The sequence below is a fragment of the Stegostoma tigrinum genome, chromosome 4, assembly GCF_030684315.1.
Source record: "Stegostoma tigrinum isolate sSteTig4 chromosome 4, sSteTig4.hap1, whole genome shotgun sequence".
NCBI classification, from domain to species: Eukaryota; Metazoa; Chordata; class Chondrichthyes; order Orectolobiformes; family Stegostomatidae; genus Stegostoma; species Stegostoma tigrinum.
The window spans coordinates 99,027,419-99,045,619 of record NC_081357.1 but is presented as its reverse complement, the minus strand read 5'-3'; the positions used below and the strand labels follow the sequence as shown (position 1 = coordinate 99,045,619).

At 41.2% G+C, this 18,201-nt stretch overlaps 1 protein-coding gene across 1 annotated transcript in view; it reads left to right on the top strand.

Moving 5' to 3' along the window:
* Positions 1 to 18,201, top strand: part of ddx43 (DEAD (Asp-Glu-Ala-Asp) box polypeptide 43) — a 62,947-nt gene that overhangs the window by 32,394 nt on the left and 12,352 nt on the right. The window contains exons 9-13 of the mRNA XM_048531035.1: positions 467 to 608; positions 10,090 to 10,190; positions 10,704 to 10,791; positions 11,836 to 11,963; positions 17,199 to 17,308. Coding sequence (XP_048386992.1) covers positions 467 to 608; positions 10,090 to 10,190; positions 10,704 to 10,791; positions 11,836 to 11,963; positions 17,199 to 17,308 — 569 coding nt within the window. The remainder of the gene's footprint in view (positions 1 to 466; positions 609 to 10,089; positions 10,191 to 10,703; positions 10,792 to 11,835; positions 11,964 to 17,198; positions 17,309 to 18,201) is intronic.

The following is an 18,201-nucleotide window of genomic DNA, read 5'->3' as shown; positions in this document are numbered from 1 at the left end:
AGGGTGGTGTCATCTTCCCTGCTCCTCTGATGCTACCTGACCTGCTGTGTTTCTTTCAGTTTCTGGCCAATTTTAGGAATCTTCCACCACCCTGTTGAGGGTGAGTAGTGATCCATTTTTCAGACTGTGCCTCAACAGCTTTGCAGGAAGCAGTTGGCATTGATCTGGGCAGGGCTTTTCTGGTGAAGCTTCTGTTATATCTCAAATAGGATCCGAATATTAGTTTATGTTTCACTTTGAAGACTGTCACAGTAGCACACATGCTCCTCTCCAGCGATGCATTTTACATGTCATTAAAGTTATAGTGCGAGATCAGGGCAGTTCCAATGGGAACTCGGGCTCCGGGTTTGTTAACTTGAACAAGGAATTTTTTTGTATTTTCTGCACCCTTTTATGTTGAATAGATTTCAATACTCTTGAGTTCTGTGTTGATTTGTATTTAATTGTCAGATGTTTACATCTGCAGCATTTGTATTTATGGAGGCGGAAACCGTAAAGATCAGATCAGTGTTATAATGAAAGGAGTGGATATAGTTATTGCAACTCCCGGACGGCTGAATGATCTTCAAATGAACAGTTTCATCAATCTGAAGAGCATCACGTATTTGGTGAGTGAACAGGAGAAGTGAAGCAAAACTTACGTCAAGTTTGGTCTGTTTTCACGTGAATGCTTTATTTAATGCCAGTGTTGGAGGGGCGCACAGCTGGTGCCAGGGGTGGCCATCTTTCACATGAAATGTTAAACTAAAGGCCCCATCTTTACTCTCCGATGAATAGATAATGCCTCCAACTGAAGTCATTACATCCTATCAACTAACCACTATGTTTGTTGCTCTTTTGTTGAATTTTGCTATATGCTTGCCTATGAAGTAGGTTGGAGTGTACTTCGAAAATAAATGAGTAGATGTCATGTTTTTGCAACCTCCACACTGATATGTAAAAGCAAGTTTGGTCTTGCCAAAGTGACCCCAGATTTCCGGATGAGAAGAGGTCATTCTCAAACCAGCATTTGCAGTGCCCTGTTTGTTGTGGACTATACTGGATACTGCTGTCTCAACTACTAACATATAAAGAAGAAAGAGCTGGTATTTATGTGGTTTCTTTCACATACACTGCTGTTTGAATAGTGCCATTTTGACTGAAAAACAATGTCAGCTGTAGGTGGCTCCCTTGGGATTGACCCTCTAATGGTGGGCTGTTTCCTTGAAACTGACCTCTGATATTGGAGTTCTCCGTTGGGACTGGCCTGATAATGCTCATATCAGCCTGGACTTGAGGTTTCCTCTGTTTCTTACGTTAAATCGTTGGCATTAAACTTTTCAGATTTGTCTTCTTTCTGTGTTGTGTTTTGTTCCCAAGTGAACTGGTATAACGGATTCATCAATGTCTCAGAAATGTCAAAGTCTGTTTGAGAACACTCCTGTGAAGCACTTCAGGGTGTGCTATTATGTTGAAGGTGCTGAATAAATGCAAGTTATTGTTGATCCCCTTGAATACGAGGTTCTATTTGGCTATGTTAGATAATGTAATGTTTTTCTTGGCTTCAAGTCATGCAGAGACAAAGCATCCTGCTGGTGAGCTAATTCACTAATTAATTGCTTTATTGTATGTATTAAAGTGAGTTATATTTCTTCTGGAAACGGAACACCTAACCAGAGTCTGGAAACTGCTTTCAAGCCAGGCACAGCAAAGATCACTGGGCCTTGACAGCAAATCTCGGGTCTCTAGCAAGACCAAACTCGCTTTTACATATCAGTACGGAGATTGCAAAAACATGACATCTACTTGTTTATTTTAGAAGTACACTCCAACCTACTTCATAGGTAAGCATATAGCAAAGTTCAACAAAGAGCAATGAACATAGTGATTAGTTGATAGGATGTAATGACTTTAGTTGGAGGCATTATCTATCCATCGGAGAGTAAAGATGGGGCCCTAAGTTTAACATCCCATGTGAAAGTTGGCCACGCCAGGCACCAGCTGTGCACCCCTCCAACACTGACATTAAATAAAGCATTCACGTGAAAACAGACCACACTTGAAAGAGAGAAATAAAGTTTTCCCTTCAGATCAGTGACTCTTCATCAGAATTGGAGTTGAGGACACTTGGAGCTGATTCTCTAGGCAGTCAGTGCTGAGACTGGATGAGCTCATTTCATGCCAGATCCGGCCAGTCAGCAGACAGAAGCACTTTCAAGCTCTCAGCCCAGAATGAATTTCAACCCAGCCTCCAACCTTGTCAGAAGAGCTTACAGATTGAGTTCTCAATGCTGGACATTGTAATTGTAACGTGAATCACAAATGCATTGTTTAAGCTTTGCTTGGTTATCAAAATCCTTAATCGGATAGATTTCAGAACGATAGACTAGAATTGGATGAGGTACCTAAAGGTTCTTCATCTGTAAATGGCTGGTAAAATCTCTGGGGCTGTGTTGCACTCTATTTGTTTCCCAGCAGATGGTGTTACATTCAAACTCTGTTTCAGTTACTTTTTTTTGAGAGAGGGAATTATACAGGAACAAACGTCTGTGTCAGGCCTCTTCGTCAAAGAAACTTGTTTTCATGTCAGTCCCTTCCATAGGGAATGGTCACTGACAGCACGGCCTGTTAGAAATCAGAGGTAGGAATCCCGGCTCCTACCAGCCCAGCCCCAGGTCGTTGGATTATTATATTTTGGTTAGTCAATCTCTTTTTGATTGCTACAGGAGTTCCTCAGGGTAGTGCATTGGGCCTGATGTCAGCATGAGGTCAGATATGGGGATGTTCACCGAAGATTGCTCATTCCCTATTGGCAGTTCTTCAGATAATAACATGCAGCAAGACCTGAACGACCTCCAGGCTTGGGCTGATAAGTGGCAAGTATCTTTCGTACCTCACAATTTAGGCAATGACCGTCCCCACCATGGGAGAATCTGACCACCTCCCCTTGATGATCAATGCCATTGTTCAGTACCCCGCAGTGAGCATCCTAGGGATTATCTTTGACCAGAAATTGAACTGGAGCATTCATATAAACGTTTGGTTACAAGAGTAGGTCAGAGTCTGGGAGTTTTGCAGTGAGCAGCTCCTCTCTTCACTTCTTAAATGTTCCAACAAGACGTTGATTTGGAACATGATGGAATATTCTCCTGCTGCTTGGATGAATATGGCTCAAACAGCACCAAAGAAGCTTCACATCTTTTATGACAGAACAGCCTTCTTGATCAGTGCCCACCTTAAGCATTCTGTTCCTGCACGTCAATCTGTAAGATGCACTGTAGCGACTCAGCAAGGTTCCTTCAACAGCACCATCCCAACCTATAAAAGCTCTACAACTCGGAACAGTAAGGGAAAGTGCATGGAAACAAGTTTCTTTCCAATTTCTGACTATCCTAACTTCAAGTTACTTTGCCATTGCTTTGCTGGTCACTGGATCAAAATCATGGAGCTCCTTCCTTTCACAATGCATTGTAAGTACACGTGCCATAAAATCTGTGGCATTTCAAGAAAGCAGTCCATGCCGCTACCTAGAGTTGAATTGGGGGCTGGGTAATAACATTGACCTTACCAACAACTCCCAGGTCCTATGAATGAAGATTTAGCACAAACGGTCACTTTTATACTTGGAATTTGGTGAATCGAAGTTGCACAGAAGAGACAGTGCATCTTGTACGTAGTTGCTAGTCTTCGTTTTAAAATTAGGCTTTCTGTTTCATATTTCCATCATAAAATTTTCTGTTCACTTTTATTGTTGAAGTTGCACGTGTATTGATTCAGGTGTACATCCTGCCATCGTTGGTAGGAAGGTGTTATTTCAGCAGGAAGAATATATCTGAGCAGTTCCTCTCCGAAATATAAGAATGAAATTGAAAAAGTTAACAAGTTCTAATGTATGGTTCCAGCTGTCAATATGATATGTTACCCTTGCCAGTAATGAAGTGCTCAACCTAGTAGTGACTGTGTTGCTATAGTTCAGTATCTTGTGTCCATACTGAAATTTTTTTTATGATTCATTTTTGTGGGACTTGGGCATTATTGGCCAACACTTATTGCCCGACCTTAGTTGCCCTTGAGGTGATGGTGAGCTACCTTCTTGACCAGCGGTTTAAGAAGGCAGCTTACCACCACCTTCTCAAGGGAAACTAGGGATGAGCAATAAATGCTGGCCAGTCAGTAATGCTCACATTTCCACAAAAATGATTAAATACCTCTATATACATACAAAGTCACTAAAGCAGTTTGGTTCTGGACAGTGGCATATGAAGAAACAAATAAACTTTGAAGTGTGACTCCATCTGGCAAACAAATCCAAGTCATTTCTTTATTGTACTAAATCAGACTTACATATATTTGATAACAGAATGTGGATGCCCATTTAACTTTGACAGAAAAACCTCAGATGGTGGTCTTTCCCCACTACACCTTGGTGGCCACAGCCCCAGACTTCAGTGCATCCCCGAGCACGTAGTTCTGGACCTTGGAATGTGTCTGCAGCACTTGTTAGAAGTCAGGCCCTTGCTCTGAAAGTTACCTTCAGCTTTCACTTCCCTTTTTTTACCCAGGGTTCCCTTACTGCACTCTTCCACTTCAAGTCTTAGCTCAGCCTCCTGTCACATACAGTGCCTGTGCAAGCACCTTATAGTTTCACCTCCTGGTTTGATCACTGCGGTATATGTACCATACAATCGCTGAACGTGGGATAAAGCTGTGTCATCTGATGGACCTTCCACTTAGCGCACCACAATTTCAACTTCCCACCCAGAGTCCATGTTCCTTCATCTGTACAACATTTTGACGTATTAGCCAATCACCCTTTTGTTTTAATTTTATCTACTTTTGACTAATACTGCTTCCATCGTTTTAAAGTCACTTTCTCTATGGATTATGTCAGTGCCTTATCATTTAAACTGTTCTTCCAGGCTACAATAACCATTTTATTAAGAAGGTGTACATGTCTGAGACCCGTTATTCACTGCACTTTTGCCACGTATTCACTCATGTTTGTTACTTCAGATGTAACAGTCTCTTTTGCACAGTTACATGGGCATCCCAAGATCCTGCCATGTAGTTTTGACTTGCAGGCAATCTTTCAGAAAATCAAATGTCAGTGGAGAGTGCCTGTGGTCTGGTTGGTGACCAAATCATCAAATTCAATTCCCTTTTGAAAAAACTCACTGGCAAGGGCACACACATTTCAAAAAAACTTTATTGTTTAATTCTATCTACAATTTGATTTCATTGGATTTATTCCGTTTAGCTACACTGAAGGTGTTCCATTTGATGTTGTCGCTTTTTCCTTGTCACTATTCTTTTTATTCTGACTGTGGCCCCCATCAACTATCATTATAACTGATTCAAGAATTCTGTTGTAAACTTTACTATCCAGAATTAACAAAAAAGCATGTTTTTACAATAGCCTTAAAAGTGACAAATGAACATTATTGCTTGTGGTTTCAGGCATTACCTAATATCACTTGTTTCGTCTTTGTTACAAAATGTACATACATCGTTCTAAAATGTGACTCACCAACCTTTACGCCATCTTTTCTTCTTTCAAAATTATTACAGTTTCAAACTTATTCCAATTTCAAAATTGACAACAGCAGATTCGGGTTTAATTTATACACTGCCTCAGCAGTGATGTTGGGCTGACAAACTTCATGAGTGATCAGTTAATTTCTTCCCAAACAATGTATTCGGTTTTATTCAGATGCACACTAAAACCACCCAGACCTTTTTGTTTCTATTGGCTGTTGCTTTAAATTAAAATGCGAAGGTTTAAATTTATTTGCCATTTAAAAATCAATTGAATTTCCCATCACGTGCTTGAATAGCAACTTATTCAAATTTCAGAAACAATTACATCCGGGCTTGATGGTTTTTACACAATGCTGTTATATTAAAGCCTCAAATTAGTATAGTCAGTTCCGGGTTCTCCTGTTTTCAAAAACAGTTTTCGCAAGACTTCGCAAAGGCTATCTTTCACTGTGTTCTTGAAGCCTGTTCCAAAAACGAAAACATTCCACAGTTCGTCTGGAAAAAGCCCAATGAATAATTAATATTCAAACATATCTGTGATATTTAGAAATCTAGAATTTTGTCCTGTCCACAATTTTGCATTTCATCTCAGTTGTGTGAGAAGATTTGAAATTGTCAGTGGAAAGAGTTAACTCTACTGGTCTCAGAAAAACAGGACCCAAGTCACCAGGTGACATCATGTCATACTTCCACGTATTCAATTTAAAAATAAGTCAAAAAGTTGTTTTAATTTCAGGCTGGCATTTTAAATTTCTATTGTCTTAAAGAAAAGCTTTCCTAGTTCTGTCTTTGAAGACTATTTAAGGTTTTGGAGTAGATTTGTAGCTCGGGTTGTGGGTGTTAAGGTTGGTTGGCTCGCCGAGCTGGTTCCTTGTTGCACAGATGTTTCGTTGCCAAGCTAGATAACATCCTCAGTGGAGCCTCTGATGAAGCATCTGTGTGTTTTCCCACTTGGTTTTTAGACTCTGGAGTCCGTTGAGATGGATTGCCTCCCTTCCGGTTTTCCTTCGTTGTTCAATGTGTATGGGGTCGAGTTCAATATGTTTATTAATAGCATGCTTTGTGGAGTGCCAGGCTTCTAGAGTTCTCGTACCTGTCTCTGCTTAGCTTATCCCAGGATTTTGGTGTTGTCCCAGTCGCAATAGTGGTTCTCCTTGTCCATGTGAATTGAGATGAGTGAGTATTGGTCATGTCTTTTTGTAGCCAGTTGGTGTTCATGTGCTCTTGTTAATTTCCTTCCTGTTTGTCCAATGTAGTGTTTCTCTCAGTCTCTGCAGGGGATCTTGTAAATGACATTGGTCCTGTCCATGGCGGGGAGTGGGTCATTAATTTGGGTGAGCAGTTGTCGTAGGGTTGATATGGGTTTGTGTGCCACTCTGATGCCCAGCAGTTGTAGGAGTTTTGTGGTGAGTTCCAACATGTTCCTGATGTAGGCTAGTGTGATGAGTGTGTCGGGGCATGTAGTATCTTCCTGATGTTGTTCATGTAGGCATCTTCTGACCCAGTTTTTTGGATATCCATTATCCTTGAAAACCTGAATCCACTCCGCCCAAGAATTCCTCAACTCCATCAAAGTCATAAGAATAGACAAAGAAGAAATGCTGCACTTGTAACTGCAGTGGGAATTCTGTCAATATCATCAAATTTTTACAGAGAGCCTCTTTAGCTTTACTGGGAGAAAAGAGACTTAATGATCTTTTCTCTACCTGTGTCTAAGGATCTTATTCCTTTTGTCCAGTCTTTTCAACTCATGGTTGACTTTACAAATGACTTTGTTTCACTACACAGGTATGGAACATTTTTAGGGAAGTGCTATCCACTACATTCTCAAGGTTACCTGCCTTGTCTTGCAAGATAACAGTCCCAGCTGCTGCCTGTTCACAGATTCCCAGATAACAAAGTGTGGAGCTGGATGAACACAGCAGGCCAAGCAGCATCTCAGGAGCACAAAAGCTGACGTTTCGGGCTTAGACCCTTCAACAGAGAGCTCTCTGATGAAGAGTCTAGGCCCGAAACGTCAGCTTTTGTGCTCCTGAGATGCTGCTTGGCCTGCTGTGTTCATCCAGCTCCACACTTTGTTATCTCGGATTCTCCAGCATCTGCAGTTCCCATTATCACTGTTCACAGATTTCTGTCTGGTGTGTTTTGATCTTTGCTGTCAGAAAAATCTGTTCAAAAAGAATTACCTTGCCAAAATTCTAATTTTCCCCACTTGTAGAATACCAGTTCTTACTAACAAACATTTAAGAGCAAATCGTATTATCCAGAATTAAAGATTCACTCATATATTAGAATGATATTTGGGAGTACAGTCTGAGCAGAGAATGAAATTGCAAACTCAGTAATTCAGTCATAAAGATTTTGAAATTTACTGTTTAACTAGAACTGTCTCCTTGAACTAAATACAACACGGGCTGTACAGTATTTTAATGAAAGAGGAAGTAAGTTATGCTCATGAAATTAATTTCCTTTCAGCATTGGCTTTGTATGAGTACAACCAATTGCAAGAGGTAAATTTCACCAAGCCCTTAAGAAATTCATTCCAAAAAAAATTTCATAGCAGGTTCTTTACAAATTACTGATCATTCCTTAAAAGGGACATTAACTCAGCCGTGCATGTTCACACTACCCTGTCACACCACTGAACACTCCCAAAATATAAACAAAATTCAAAGCCTTGCCAGATCTTGAACAGCAGGGACGAAAAACACATAACTGATGCAAGACTGTATTTTGGCAGCGATCAAATAAAAACACATGAACTAGACCACAAAGGGTTAACAGTTCACTGTTGACACTCAAAGAATTCACATCCAAACAGAGATTTATTGCCTCAATCAAGCACAAAAGCTGGACTGACTCTTTCTCTTGTTCTCTCTCTCTCTCTCTCTCTCTCTCTCTCTCTCTCTCTCTCTTCTACAACTTGTGGACATTTTCTTCCAATCTTACTTTTAACTTTAGATATTTTGTTATGAACCTATTCAGGGAGAGTAATACACAGTTCAAGGACTTGAGTCCAGGCCTCCTAACTTAGAAGTAGGACACTCTGTAGAATCCCTCAGTTTTAACTTTATGCTTATCCTTTACTTGTAGCGAGAGTGATATGTACAAATAATGTTACATCCAATGACTTGCATTCCAGAACCAGCAGAAATCTCACAGAAAAAATTTGTTACCTTTCATTCAACAACCAATACACCAGTCTGGCTTTTTGGTCAAGTCCTGTCTGTCGGAGCAACTCTGAGATCCTTCTCTGAGGACTTGTATCTGCCATGCGTAGCTGACTTTCAGTTGTCCAAACTATTGTGATGACTCCCCGTAGCCCCACACAATTAATTCAGTATTTACCACACTTTTGAACCAGTGTGTACCTTCATCTTTGAAAGCAGAATGACTACATCAAAGGGCTCATTGTCCATTTCTCTCTCTAGTTTGCCTGCTTGTTGTGCTGGACTGCATGCTCTGCTAGTCTCCTTCTCTGCTTTATCAGCCCTGTCCTGAGCAGTCCAAGCCACTGTGTCCTGCTATCAGTCTTTCTGTTGTCCTGCTGTGGCCAGAATATACCATTCACCTCCTTTAATCCGCCTCATGTGAGTGACACCCTTGGTTTGCTTTTGGAAACTGACTCCCTTCAGACAGCGCTCCTTGAGATTTTGCTTGAAATCCCACCCCCTACTTCCAAAAAAACTGCAAGGAGCCCCAGCCCAGCCGACTGGTTCCCTCACATTCTGTGATGCACAGTATCATCCTCCTTGAACATTTTACACAGACCCTGCTCGGAGTGCTGTCTATTGTTAGGATGAATGTACCTGCCGGGTGCCTTTTGAGGTCTGATCCAAATGAATACAGAAGATTATGGCGCTTCAAGACATAGCAAATTTATTAGCTTAATCTGTTTAGTATAAATACAGATGAATAAGCAAAGCTATTAGCTTAAGGTCTATAATAGAAATACAAATAATGAGTCTCACTGCCTTTTGGCCATTGGGGAATTGGCAACAGTAGCAGTATCTCAGATTGCATGGCAGTGGTCTCACGAACGCCAGGCTAATGGGGAAAGTCCACCAAGTGGGATAAAGTCCCTGATGTTAATTCTATTCTGAATTTAACATTATGTACTGATATCACCATTTCATAGTACTTCCTGTGCTTTTCCAGACATTCCAATGTGCAGAAAACACACTGTCTCCAAGTGGCTCTGTTAACTGCATAAAGGAATGGTTCCCAGCTCTCCTCTGCAACACCTCTCCCCACCCCCCCCCCCCCCCCCCACACACACACACACACACACACACACACACACACACACACACACACACACACACACACACACACACACCCCTAAACGCCAAAACAGACGATCTTTGCACTGGGCCAGTAATGTTCCACTTGCCTCCAGAGTCTCATTGTCATGCCCTTAAACATTGATTCTTAAACAATCTGGTTTGGAGATGGTTACACTACAATGACAAAGAAGTAAAATTATTTCTAGTCGTTTGATCAGAACATAACTGGTTTTGATTTAATTACTGTTATTCTCCTGCTTATTGTGTTGCTTCTTTCTTTTAACAGGTATTGGATGAGGCAGATCGAATGCTGGATATGGGATTTGAACCTCAGATTATGAAGATTCTTTTGGACATACGACCTGATAGACAGACCATTATGACCAGGTTGAAAAGGGCTAACTGATTTATTCATCACCCTATGTAATCTGTTAAAACCAGTTAATTGATCAAGGACTGTTCATTGACAGACATTGTACAATTTGGTTCAGTTCCAGGTTTAGGGTTTGGAGGGAAGGTTAATGATAACAGGGTCCAGCTCCTGATTGTCAGCCCTATCCCTGATGCCAACAGGAGCTGAATTAGTTTCATCTGTGCTCCTGTTTCCTGATTGCACAGCTCGTTCCATAGGCAGAGGAGTTGGGGGATTGATTATTTTGTATTTAGTGCTGTACCCTGGCACTGAGCACTGTATGTTGAATGACCCAGAGTCAAGTCAACATCTTTTCAGGAAAACTGTGAAGCAGGGTAGGGTAAAGAGAGATCATAAGTGAACAGTGCCGTACTTACAGATAGGGTCCTACGTGGTCTAGAATCAGCCTTGGAGCACTTTGCAAGGAGCAAGTTGAATGCTCAACAGTGAGCACCAGTATATGTTAACTCTTTCTCCTCTCTCTGCAGTGCAACATGGCCTGATGGGGTTCGGAGATTAGCAAAATCATATCTGAAGAATCCGATGATGGTTTATGTAGGAACACTGGATTTAGCAGTGAGTAAAAGCAGATTATTTGGTTTTGTTTGTAAGCTGTTGAACATGTTCAGAATGTTACTGTAATGTATTTTGTACAGCAGGTTATTGTATAAATATGTTACACTTTCAAATTGAGGATTTTGGTAGTTTGGTTTGTTAAATTAGCTTAGGGTGTGCAGGAGAATTCACTCATTCATTTAACATATTTGAATGCAGCTAAAATTTTCAGAAGGTTAAAAATGATTTGAAGAGCAGGTCGAATGGGCGATTTTAAAGCCAGCAGAGATTGACCTCAGTCAGTGGGAAAACTGTCATGTAGAGTTAGGGCAAACAGGCATTTTGACAGAATTGCTCCAACTACTTCAATCATGCATTGACACATTATTTTGGAATAGCACAACGTGATAGCAAACAGGACAAAAGGATTTGGAAGATTATATTACCCTGGCATGAAGGCAAGTGGGGCAGATTGGGATTGTATTCCTTTGATTTGGAAGACTCTGGGTTGCCTGATTGAATTGATGAAGCAATTCAACATTTGAGAGAAGGTGTTTTCCCCGGTAGCAAAAAGCCCTGGATAAGGGGGCACATGCTTAAAATTACAGGTTGGCCGGTGAGAAATGGTATCAGAAATACTACTTCATGCATCATAATGGAAATCTGAAACACTCTTCCTCCGGAAAGCTGATGGGAGTTGGGTTTCCAAGGATCAATAGATTTTTGTAAGGATCGAAAGATATGGAACTGAGTTGCCGACCAATCATGTTCTAATTAAATGGTGAAGCTGAACGTCCTTCTGGTTCGAATGCTTCTGTTTTAGGGAATATGAATATGTGTAAATTCAACAATCCTGGGGGAAAACATGGCAAACGGAAATGCTGTAGAATGTAGTAGCAGTGCAACTTGTACTTCCTTCATGTTGTGGGTGTAGTTTTGCTAAATCTGCCCAATATCCTAAATACATAAGGTGTTAATGCTGTAACTAAATTGCCACACTGAATATGTTTCTACAAAACAACAGAAGGGTGCTTGTAGAAAGAAAATTCACAATGTTTTTCTCAGGCAGTGGAAACGGTGGAACAGCATGTACTAATTATCCCTGAAGAAGAGAAAAGAAGCTACACACTTCACTTCATTGAATCCATGAGTCCTGAAGACAAAGTCATCATCTTTGTGGGAAGAAAGCTCACGTATGTTGAGTGCAAACTACGTTAATGTACTTAGTCCAATTTTCTTCATTTAGTTTTACTGACAATCTAAAAGGTTTCAAAAGCTGACATTCTGGCAGTGAACTAATGGATGCAAAGTGAGAGATATTAAGCACATGGCAATTATGTTGCTACCTTTGTATATTTTATCAGCAAGTTTTATTGCTCTTTGAAGGAGCAGTACCTGAAACTCAGAGCAATTAAGAGGTCCGATTACAGAAAGAAAGGAAGTTTTGGATTTGTATAGTGCTGTTCAGCACCTTAGGATGTCCCAAAATCTTACGCAGACATTTTTTATTTGCCCATTCCTGGGACATGAGCATTGCTGACTGGCCAGTCAGTATTTATTGCCTGTCTCTAGTTGGCCTTGAGACGGTGGTAGTGAGCTGCTTCCTTGAACTGCTACAGCCCACCTGCTATGGGTTGACCTACAAGGCCATCAGGGAGGGAATTCCAGGATTTTGACCCAGCGACAGTGAAGAAGCAGCAATGTGTTTCCAAGTCAAGATGGTGAGCGAGTTGGAGCGCTTTCAGGAATGGTGTTGCCAGATATCTGTTGCCCTTGTCCTTCCAGATGGAAGTGGTCGTAGGTTTGGAAGGTGTAGTCTGAGCATTTATGATGAATTTCTGCAGCGCATCTTGTAGATAGTATGTACCTCTTCTCCTGAACATTGGTGTTAAAGGGAGTGAATGTTTGTGGAATTAAATACTTCTGTAGTTTACTTATGCTGAAGGAAATGTAGTAGCTAATTTACATTCTCAGTCCCACAACAACAATATGCTGATGACCAGATAATCTGCTGGTAATTTTGGCTGAAGAATAACTATTGGCCAAGACAACTAGGGGAATTCACTTCATTACATTGGGAGCTGGATAAGTTGTCTGTTTTCCACGTACAGGTTAGTTGCATCCTTTCTCCTCTGGTTGATTCCTGACTTATTTCCTTTTATTTTAAAACACTTTGTTGACTTAGTGCCAGCAGCACAGCGGTGAGTCCTGGAATTGTTGTAATACAACTACAGCTGTGATACAACAATGATAGCAACAAGTGCCATCTCAACAGGGCTCCCAGTTACCCCAAACCAAATCTGAAGGATATTTTTAAAATCAAGTATTTGACTGAATAGTAGCGTGCAAAAGGGATAGGATTAAATACTTTAAAACAAAATTCTGTAAGGTTATGGAGAAAGCAGAGGGGAGTGGACAGATTGAATAGTTCTATCAAAGAGCCCCCAGAGGTAAAATGACTGAATGATGGGCATCTTCTGTGCTGTAAGATTCTGTATAAGTTAAGGTATTTCTGGCCAACAGATTTGACTACAAAGGATGACCAGTGATAAAGATGGAGCTGTAAAGAGAACTCTTTCAAATGTAAACACAAATCAATCTTTACTGAATGATGGTTTATTGCAAATCATTAGCTTGACTTCTGTGTGGAAGTGCTTCTAGTACAGTGAAAGAGTATTCTATTGCTGTTTCACATTAAATCTACAGCGTGGAAGCCAGGCCCACATCTAACCACACTACACCAGCCTTGAGCATAAGACTCTTCCCACCCTTTCTTGTCAAACACAATCGGTGTAAAGGTCTCTGTCTAAATTTGATTTTCCTTGTCTGTTCACGTCACAGTTGATGAATTCTCACGTAATACCTGCTGTTATTTACTATGTCTGTCAACTTGATTTCTGCTTTGTTTCTGGACTTGCAGTGGCATTGTGTAGGAGTTTCAGTTTAATTTTAGTGTAACTATAGAACGAGAATTGCTTTATATTCTGACTGAGCAAGATGTAAGCCAGTCATTCATTGGAGCTCTGTGTGAAATGATACAGGGCATGGAAAGGGGAAAACTCCTCAGCCTGTCAACCTGTCCTTTACAATGTTAAATTAAATTTTTGTAATTGCATTGATAGTATAATGTTAGCACTTTCTAGTCTACTTGTTATGCCTCTCTGATATTATTTTCAGACACCGGGATCACCTTCCACATGAATACTAATGATTCTCAGTTGTACCTCACTGCCGCCTCTCAATCCTGCCGCACTGTGTTCTGTCTGCTTGTCTAATGTGCAGTTTTTAAATTAACTGTTACTTCCTTGAGCTAAACATGGGGAAGAGCAACGACATTATCTTCAGTCCTGATGCATCCCTCATTCTGTCATCACCTGATCCCATTCCTACCTCAGATTAAACCAGATTATTTGCAATATTGGTGCCCTAGTTTTTGTCAAATTGCACTTCTGTCCCACACCCCTCCATCAATATTTCCATATCCGTGACATTGTCTGTCTCCATCCCTAATTTGGCTCATCTGTTGCTGAAACCTTCATCTGCACATTTAGTCATTTTGACTAATTCATTGCTGTTACAGTCACCTATCCTGAGCTGTATCTAATGAATTTGCACTCATCCAAGACTGTTGTGAGTAACCGAACTCTCACCGCATCCACTTACTGTACAACAATGTCTTTGATTTGGTACTCCCATCCTTCACACCCTTCCAGATGATATCCCCTGATGATCTGGTCCTTGCCACTTCTATCTCTAACACCCCACCCAACACCTCCCAAAGTAGAACTTTTTTATTTCTTTAATTCTGTTTCTTATGCATCCCATTTCCCTTTAGCCAGCCATTGGCAACATTGCCTTTGGCTGACCAGAACCTAAACTCTGGAATTATTTCCCTAAATCTCATCACATTGTATTTCTCTTGCCTCTGTTAAGATGCTTCTTAAAATCTAGCTCTGCAACCAGGATGTTTGTCCTCCAATCTCCTCAAGCTTGATGTCACTTTTTTATTTGATTCCATTTTGATGAAGGGTCTTGGGACTCCTTGCTATGTTTTAAGTCACAGTATGAATGTCAGTGTTCTATATCAAGTTTTATGATCTGGTTCAGTGTGGTGGGAAATACTAAAGGAAATCGTGCATGTTTCACCTGAATTCATGTCCAACTGGTTAGATGACCGAACTCAAAATGTTACATCAATCAAGCTGATTGTGTGCTTGCCTCCTCCTCCAAAACAGTTCTCAGTATCCAGGAGAGGATTAGCCAGATGGTCGGAAATCTAAACATTTCAGGCTGCTTTATGGTTTTGTAAGAATGTCCTATTCAGTCTGAATCTTAATTAACCATTTAGTTTTTGATTTTCATTTCCTAACGTTACGTGACTCAAGAACATGCTCTAATTTTCCACAAACTCTGCCAAAAACATTTTTTGGCAACCTCTGAATACCTATCTAAATTGTGACTTGGAAAAATGTACAGAACCAGTGAGCCTTACCTCAGTTGTTGGTAAAGTGTTGGAAAAGGTTATAAGGGATAGGATTTATAATCATCTAGAAAAGAATAAATTGATTAGGGATAGTCAGCACGGTTTTGTGAAGGGAAGGTCATGCCTCACAAACCTTTTATTGAGTTCTTTAGGAAGGTGACCAAACAGGTAGATGAGAGTAAACCGGTTGATGTGGTGTATATGGATTTCAGCATGGCTTTCGATAAGGTTCCCCACAATAGGCAATTGTACAAAATGCGGAGGAATGGAATTGTAGGAGATATAGCAGTTCGGATCGAGAATTGGCTTGCTGAAAGAAGACAGAGGGTGGTAGTTGATGGGAAATGTTCATCCTGGAGACCAGTTACTCGTGGTGTACCGCAAGGGTCGGTGTTGGGTCCACTGCTGTTTGTCATTTTTATAAATGTCCTGGATGAGGGCGTAGAAGGATGGGTTAGTAAATTTGCAGACAACACTAAGGTCGGTGGAGTTGTGGATAGTGACGAAGGATGCTGTAGGTTGCAGAGAGACATAGATAAGCTGCAGAGCTGGGCTGAGAGGTGGCAAATGGAGTTTAATGCAGACAAGTGTGAGGTGATGCACTTCAGTAGGAGTAACCGGAAGGTAAAGTACTGGGCTAATGGTAAGATTCTTAGTAGTGTAGATGAGCAGAGAGATCTCGGTGTCCATGTACACAGATCGTTGAAAGTTGCCACCCAGGTTGACAGGGCTGTTAAGAAGGCATACAGTGTTTTAGCTTTTATTAATAGAGGGATCGAGTTCCGGAACCAAGAGGTTATGGTGAAGCTGTACAAAACTCTGGTGCGGCCGCACTTGGAGTATCGTGTACAGTTCTGGTCACCGCATTATAAGAAGGATGTGGAAGCTTTGGAAAGGGTGCAGAGGAGATTTACTAGGATGTTGCCTGGTATGGAGTGAAGGTCTTACGAGGAAAGGCTGAGGGATTTGAGGCAGTTTTCGTTAGAGAGAAGAAGGTTGAGAGGTGACTTAATTGAGACATATAAAATAATCAGAGGGTTAGATGGGGTGGATAGGGAGAGCCTTTTTCCTAGGATGGTGATGGCAAGCACGAGGGGGCATGGCTTTAAATTGAGGGGTGAAAGATATAGGACAGATGTCAGAGGTAGTTTCTTTACTCAGAGAGTAGTAAGGGAATGGAACGTTTTGCCTGCAACGGTAGTAGATTCGTCAACTTTAGATACTTTTAAGTCGTCATTCGACAAACATATGGATGTACATGGAATAGTGTAGGTTAGATGGGCTTCAGATCGGTATGACAGGTCGGCACAACATCGGCCGAAGGGCCTGTACTGTGCTGCAATGTTCTATATAACCTGCAGCTGCTTAAACAGCAGTAGCTCAGTGGTTGGTACTGCTGCTTCACGGCACCAGGGATCCGGGTTCGATTCCACCCTCGGGTAACTGTGAAGTTTGCACGTTCTCCCTGTGTCTGCGTGGGTTTCTGCTGGGTGTTCCAGTTTCCTTACATAGTCCAACATGTGCAGGTCGGGTGCGTTGGCAATGCTAAATTGCCATTAGTGTTCAGGGATGTATAGGTTAAGTGCATTCGCTATGGGAAGTGTAAGGATACAGGGAAATGGTAGGGAGATGGGTCTGGGTGGGATGCTGTTCAGAGGATCAGTGTGGACTTGCTGGGCCTGTGTGTGTGTGTGTGTGTGTGTGTGTGTGTGTGTGTGTGTGTGTGTGTGTGTGTGTGTGGTGGGTGGGGTGCGAGGTGGTATATTGGTATATTACAGTTTAATGAAGTCTGGAAGATGATGAGCATGAGGCAGCAAGTATTTTTCAATATTTGATGGTCCCCCACTGTTTGGGGACACGGGAACTGCTTGGAGAGGAGGTTTCCTTATTTTAGTCTGAAAACTTAGGGAGGGTGACTAATTGAATATTGTTTGTGCCTGTGTAGAGCTGATGACTTGTCGAGTGATTTCAGTCTGCAAGGGATCCCAGTGCAGTCTCTTCACGGTGACCGGGAACAATGCGATCGAGAGCAGGCCCTGGAAGATTTTAAGGAAGGTACCGCAAAGGGGGATTTTTGTAACCAGTTCCTGGGACAGTTTAATATCAATTTTTAAAAACATATGAGCCATTTGGAAATTTGAGCCATTGTGTGCTCTTCAAATACTTGTTGGCTTTTAGCTTATTTCGCACTGTCTCTTGCACACCATTTCAGCACAGAGTCTTTTCCTCAGTCAGCCTGGAAATCAGGCATCTGTGGCTGTGAGGGGAGCATTTGAGAAAGTGAATGAGCATTGACAGCTCTGGTCAGGCGTGTTCCTGGAAGTTTAATCACATGACTTTGTCTTTAACAACACCGGGCAGTCAAACAGCCTTTTTGTTAGCTTAATATTTCCATGACTAATTCTTCTAAAAAGATTCAAAGAAAATTGCACAGTTATTTTAGTGATTATAATTACTCTCCTGGGTAGTAAGTTTCACAAAACAACCTGTTTTTATTAGGTCAAAATGCACACTTAGTTATGACCCGCTAGAAACTTAGGATAACGGTTGTTAACCGAATTTAATATGCAGTTTGAGAGAGACTGCAATCAAAGAGTTTGATCAGAATTCCAGAAGACACTAAAGATATCAGATTGGAAGTGGCTGCTGGGATATTACAGTGTAGGAGCATATTGAAAATAGGGGCAGTGTGTTTTTTAAATCTGTTCATAGAATGTAGCCACTGATAACTACACCAGCACTTTTTATCCACCCCCAAAACCTTTGAGAAGATGGTGCTAGTCTGCCTTTTGGAACCACTGTAGCCCTTGGACTGTAGATAATGCTGTAGGGAGGGAATTCCAGAATTTGAGAGAATAGACAGGATGTTGTGTAACTTGGAGAAGAACTTGCAGGTTCATGTTACTTCCAGCTTACCAGCTCAAGCATGAACGTTGTCCAAGTCTTGC